Genomic DNA, 6,306 nt, shown 5'->3' on the forward strand with positions numbered 1-6,306 from the left:
ACCTCTCTTTATAATACGTTACTTTACTATGCATTATGCTATACTTATGTCTTTGGCCAAGTGCTCAGCATAATGTATTCCTGAGCTTTTAATCGAAATAGTTTAAATGTAATCTTCTCTGTACCTTCTTCTTTTCAACTTGGCCATATTCTTTAGTACCCTTCTCTATGTGGAATTTTGTATAGAGGGAAAGGAAGAAAGAAGGAAGTAGGGGGGGGGGGGGGGGGGGGGTGTAAATTGGGTATTGCTTGAATTCTATTGAGGCATGGTTTTGCATTCATATGAGTATCATATACATTGGAAGTGGGTTGTCATAGCACACCCCATTGAAAGGATGACTCCAAACCGCAAAGGGAGTAGGCAGACATTACATGAGTTTGGAATAGAGCAAAATGTCATCCTGTGGAGAGTGTGTGGGCAAAAGCCAGTATGTCAATTATCTTGAGTTAGTAACTAGCTTTGATTTTCACAAAAATGTGTAGCAACACCTTCATTCAATCATGGGCCTCCCTTCATCTTCTCACCCTCTACATGCCTAGATGTGTCCAACTATACGTTTCTTTCATTGGGGCTGAATGTGAACCCCAGCAGTCCGTCGATTCTATCCAAAATTCCTAGTTTGAGACCAAAGGTGGGCTTCTTTCCCCAAAAAATGAGCTCAGTCGACTGATCCTAACAATACATGACCTGAATCTAGGTAGCTATGTTGCACTATAGTCCCAAGAGGACATAGTATATGATTGTCGTCGGCAACGCAACCAGCATGCCAAATATAACTCTGCAACAACCAACCTCAATCAGCTTAATTCACAATGAATCAGTGAATATCAAAAGCTAACACTTCCATATCTGTGTAGGTTTTGGAGGAAGGTACATAAACAACCATAGCAAAGATGAGTATAACATACGCTGTGCTAAGTATGTCCGGATGCAGGTCATACTCCCGTGCGAAGACAAATGGAACGATGCCTTGAGGTAGTGCTGCCTGAAAAACACATGTACGGCATTACACTATTTGCTAAGACCCCCTAGCTATGTTTCACACTATGTCCATCCCTTTGTAAAAATTTGTTGGAACAGGGTGAAATGTTAGCAATATGATGTACTTACCTGGACAATGGCAGCATGTAAATCAACACCCCTCAAGCCAACCACGATGGAAGCTGCCGCCATGATAGCAGGTCCAGACAAAAATCGGATTGCCATAGCAAAGACAGCAAGTCTAGTACCACAGGCTATGAGACGAGGCTGAAGTGCCATAAACAAACCTGGAAACAAGCTGAAAAATTCACAAACATGCTTCCAATCTGGCTGAATATACAACTAACCTGCAATTGACACAAATTGTACCTAAACTGAACATAGCCATTCCCAGGCCAGCATCCGATAGTAAGCTTATTGAGCCTGCGATCATTTTTGGCATGGTCACATTCCACCTGAACAAGCCACCATGAATATTTAAGCTCTCTGTCTGACTTTTATAATAAGAAGATATATGACTTGGCACACTAGGTAACTACATGTATAGCTGCATTCACTCATGACTTCACTCTACACACGCATGCACAGGAATGTGCGAGACATGCTGCTTGTTACGCCAAGTACTTACTTGAACGCAATCAGAGACCAAATAATACCGAGCAGACTGGAATATGTGTTTGGGTTTTGGAGAAGCTTTCGGCCAACCATCCGTAGAATGAGCTTTGCTAAGACAGGAGTGGGGGGCATCTCTTTAGGCTTGCCAAAGCCTTGTAATTTAGGGGAAAATGCACCAGTTGATGACTTCGATATGCTTTGCCTGTGTTTCTCTGCAGAAATTCCCGTCTCCCCAGGAAACTTCACTCGGCTACCGAAACTGAAATCTTCATTAACATAGGGAGCCGGTGGAGGGGGCGGATTGAGTGGCTCATGAAGGCCTGCATTAACACATTTGACTTTAGTTCAAGAAAATTTACCATATCATTCATTGCCTGTAGCAAGAAACTATCAGCATTGGCTTCATCAATTCACCTCCATTTGGTGCTTGCTCATGAAGGGGCTGCACTTGCATGCGCACTTCCTTGTGGTCATAACCAGGCTTGGTAGCATCCGTTGCATTCAAGTCATTGCCTCCGAAGACATGTAAGCCCCCTTCTGACATAGGAGAAGCTGTAGAGCTCCACACAAACATATGAAGCTCCTTGCCATCGTCTTCTACCTTTGGAGAGGCTTTTGGGTCTGCTATCTTCTTAGCTGTTTGAGACACTTTACTATGCAATTGCCCTCCTCCACCAGTGTTCTCATGGCTGAAAGCAGAAACACCATTAGGAGCTTGACTTCTGCCATGAGCATGGCCTGGAGGTCCTCCATACGAAGGCGGAGGCATGCGGGGGGAATTCAGACCCCTTCCCCCTTGAAACTCCTTGTAGTTATCCTCATTGACGTTCGAAGCCCTAGGGGTGGGACCTCGTGAGGATTGCACAGAGTAGACATCAGAGCATGTGAAATTAGACTGCCTTGGGCTTCCAGGTCTATTGTACATCATGGAATGGATGTCGTGATTATTCATGCCGTAGTCTCTGGGTGTGTTGTTCCGGGAGGAGTATACTGAGTAGATTTCAGCCCCTGTCAAGTTTGAGGGCCTTGGTGTAATGGCTTTGGATGAAGGCATAGATGCCAAGCCCATGGACCTTCGTGGAGAAGCAAATGGGTTAAGTGCTTGCGAGCGAGAAGATGTTGAGCGTCTTATGGTCACACGGATCTTACCATCGTCTCCCACATCAGCTTGAGTTTGTAGAGGCTCTCTACCATCTAGAGAGACAACGTCAGAGTCCACCTTGAAGGAGATAATAGATGCTGCATTGTCAGGGAACTGCTCCATGACCAGCAGGCGGGCCGCTCTGTATTCAAAGAGGAAGAGCATGAGGGTGTACCATATGATGCATTGAAGAACCACAAGCTGCACCATGAGCCCACCATAGAATTTCCCATACATGGCTGTGAGCATAGGGATGCCCATAACGAGAGTATTAGGAAGTGTCGCAACAGCAAAGAGGGTGATCATCCAGTCCAAGCTCCCACTCTTGAAAAATTTTGCCCATAAGCCGAGAACTGCAAGCACGGCGAGTTTGGAGATGGTGTCTGCTAAGATGAAGACACCGTCCATTTTGTAAGGGTTGTTGGTGGAGATGAAGTGGAACGACAGCAAGGGAACTGCGAACACAGCGACGAAGCGGTTGATACCGGAGCATTGCACTGGCGTAAAGATTTTCCACCATCTAACGGACCCATAAGCTAGAAACATGGCGACATAGAGAGGCACCAGGGCGCTTAAAACAGCGTAGAGATCCTTAGCGGTGATCATCTTGTCTTGCTTGCCTGAGAATTTTTGGCTGGTTCTTACTGCTTCAAATTAGCAGACGGCTCTACATTTAACTGCCCACAAGGAGACCAAGAACTCTGTGAGATTATGTGTTAATCAGCGATGGAACCACAGCAAAACCCAAGAGCAGTAACTCGTCGCTTCTTTCAAAAAACCAACAACCCAACACGGGAAATCCTAAAATATTGGGTGGGCTCTATTTGAATCGACGCAGAGAGCAAGCTCTGCTTTGCTGTTACAGAAAGAACGATGTACCGAGGAGAGACTCGTTACACAGCGCAAACTCTCAGATGGCTTGCTCGTTTTTTTTTAATGAAAAGAGGGAGGGGCCTCTGTTAAGAAAGAAGAGGAGACCACCCACAGAACAGAGCAAATTGCATGCTAGCGAGCTTCGAGAAAGGCAGAAAGCTTGGGCAGCAGCTTTGGGAGTCATGCATGACATACACACACAAAGAGCAGGCTTAAGAAAATACTCTAGACCTAGCTCCCCTTGTTGATGAGCACAGGCAGCAGCAACAAGCTTTTGGGGCTTTGCATCTAGCAAGTGTAAAATACAGAAGCCTTGAGAATCGAGTGCTTATAGTTTTTTTTAAAGAGCAGAGAGCCTGAGAGGAGAGGCTGCCTACAAAAAAGCCTAGTAAAGCTACCCAGAAAAGAGCACTCAAGTTCCTTTTGGAAGGGAGGGGGGCAGAAGAACAGACAGCATGTGGGAGGACAGAGGCTGAACTGATGTTACAAAGATCCCTTAAAATATATTCTCATTTGGGTATGCTGTGCAGTGGTGCTGGTGCACATATATAGAATTTGATTATATGAGAGAGAGAGAGAGAGAGCGAGTGTGTGTGTGCGCGCTATGTTCTCATTTGTGTCCTAGTATGTGGACCCGTGCTCCGCTTCGCCGGGATCACCGTCGACTGACTTGCGGCTTCCCACCTCTCTGTGCAACATGTGGATGCACTATTCGTGTGTTGACAATTGTGTTTCACAACTATATGTCTACTAAGATGGTTAGCACTTATACATAGATTTTGGTCTGATTAGAGTGTGTGTGTGTGTGTGTTTTTTTGAGAGAGAGAGAGAGAGAGAGAGAGAGAGGGAGGGGGGTAGAGAAGAGAGAGGGGGAGGGGGGTGTGGCATTCTATGCCAGTGAATGTTTCACCTTTGCTGCTGTAGTATCTCAGCAACCTTTGGAGACATCAATGAATCTTTGACATGACCCCATACACTAAAATTCCCCTTCAAACGTTCTTTCTTACTTATAGTCATTTCCCCTTCAAACGTTCTTTCTTTCTTATAGTCATTTCCTCTCTAGCATCAATTTTACATCCTCTCCTTTTCCCCCAAGAAGGTGAATTGAAATTTGTAGAGAGTGATAGTCCTGACTCCTTTAGCGCTTTTGCCATGGCGATGATGGCACCCATTGTATGTGTGAAGGTAGCCTATGCAGTAGGCCTATATCCAAGGCTTCCTGTATTTTGCCACATGTACTACGTAGCCAACTCATGTCACATTTCTTTACTTTGGCATAAATGGTGAATCTTTCAAAACTAGACCGTGCCTGTATAGTGTTTAGCAAACCATTATTTGGTTATTTGATGTAAAACCCTTGCATCTAATGGAGAGTTTGAGAATGAATCCTCTACACACACAATCAAACTTGTTAGCTACATTACTTGCAAGATAGATTCTTGCCTAAGCATGTTAAAAGACCCACTGTGGTTACATATGTTGGTGAAACATCACCTAGCCTGTTTCCTATATATTTTTTCAATAGGGCCTTGTATAGCGCCATCATATGATGTTATTGCTAAAAGACAATTGTATTGACTGTAGAAGACTTGAAAGACAACAAAAAACCATACCATGCCACAACCATACCAAACTGTATGGTAGGATCTTGGTGAGACAACCCCTTGGTTGCATGTGAGAGATATAACTAATGGATAGTTTGCAATAAGCAAAAGTGGTACACAACAAAATTATATCAAAAGATAGTTATAAGCAAACAATGTAGTCACACACAAGCCTCATATATTGTATATCATCAGCATACATATGCAAGAAGCATACAGAGGTTTGGAAAGTAAAAAATAGTCATTATAATTAGCAACAAAACTTGGTCATTTAAGAAGTAATCCTATAAGTGCCATGTAGAGCACAACAAACTTTAAATACATGTGAGATGGCCCGTTAGGATAGGGGAACCATGATCACAGACATACCTCGTGATGTGTAGGGACTATGTATCCATGGACAAGCATAATCTCAATGCCTAACATGCATTTCCATGCCCGAATCAAGATCTAAAAAAGAAAATAAATATAATGATGGTCTCCAAGCACATTCTATGAGTGAACGACAACCTCACATTTGTAAAGTCCCCAACCTAGAGACTGAGGCGACTCGATAGTTGGCCTTCCTTTATTCTTAGGTGTTATAGAAGACATCTTAATCCAGTAAGGATACTATCAATAGAAGTGAGGGAGGCCTCTATCCTTCACGATTGTGGATGTAAGGGTCCTACACCACAAGCCAAGTCGATAATCGGAGGGTTATGATGAGAGTTAAATCCTATTTCACTCAGATTAAAATCTCATCATACTTAGAATCTATAAATGACGCCTTTTTTTCCATGTTTAAGAGGCGCGGAAGCCATACATAAACTCCTAGATATGGTATGAGACTTATCCTTAATATATAGCTAAACTTGTGAAAAGTACTCGAGTAGTCGGGACCATCCATCTGTAAACATAGTTCCAATTAGATACTAGTCTACTACTTGCCATTCCTCTTGTTTTCTAACTACTAGGACATTGCTTTACATATGCAATCATCGGTCTTTCAATTCTGGCCATAGTTTCATTCATACAGCCCTTCAAACGTCACCCAAACGATTCTTTCTCAAACACATTGAAATGAAGACAACCCTATTTTTTAACAAAATG

At 43.4% G+C, this 6,306-nt stretch overlaps 1 protein-coding gene across 1 annotated transcript; it reads right to left on the reverse strand.

Annotated features, from left to right (window-relative positions):
• Positions 1-244: 244 nt before the first annotated feature.
• Positions 245-4,096, reverse strand: LOC147430652 (putative auxin efflux carrier component 1b). The gene is made up of 6 exons (XM_086493251.1): positions 2,011-4,096; positions 1,610-1,916; positions 1,351-1,436; positions 1,111-1,268; positions 909-985; positions 245-778 (listed from the first exon to the last, which is right to left on the reverse strand). The coding sequence occupies exons 1-6, from the start codon at positions 3,341-3,343 to the stop codon at positions 712-714; spliced, it is 2,028 nt and encodes a 675-aa protein (XP_086349377.1). The 5' UTR covers positions 3,344-4,096; the 3' UTR covers positions 245-711.
• Between the last annotated feature and the right edge of the window lie 2,210 nt (positions 4,097-6,306).

This window comes from Adiantum capillus-veneris, chromosome 21 (assembly GCF_014529385.1).
Source record: "Adiantum capillus-veneris isolate H3 chromosome 21, ASM1452938v2, whole genome shotgun sequence".
Classification (NCBI taxonomy): domain Eukaryota; kingdom Viridiplantae; phylum Streptophyta; class Polypodiopsida; order Polypodiales; family Pteridaceae; genus Adiantum; species Adiantum capillus-veneris.

Bases quoted from the DNA above. Each gene is read 5' to 3' on its own strand.
- LOC147430652 (XM_086493251.1), bottom strand. From the start codon at position 3,343: ATGATCACCGCTAAGGATCTCTACGCTGTTTTAAGCGCCCTGGTGCCT. The intron at 1,269-1,350 runs GTACAATTTGTG...GCTTGTTTCCAG, and splicing joins AATGGCTATGTTCAGTTTAG to GTTTGTTTATGGCACTTCAG. The intron at 986-1,110 runs GTAAGTACATCA...TGTGTTTTTCAG, and splicing joins TACATGCTGCCATTGTCCAG to GCAGCACTACCTCAAGGCAT.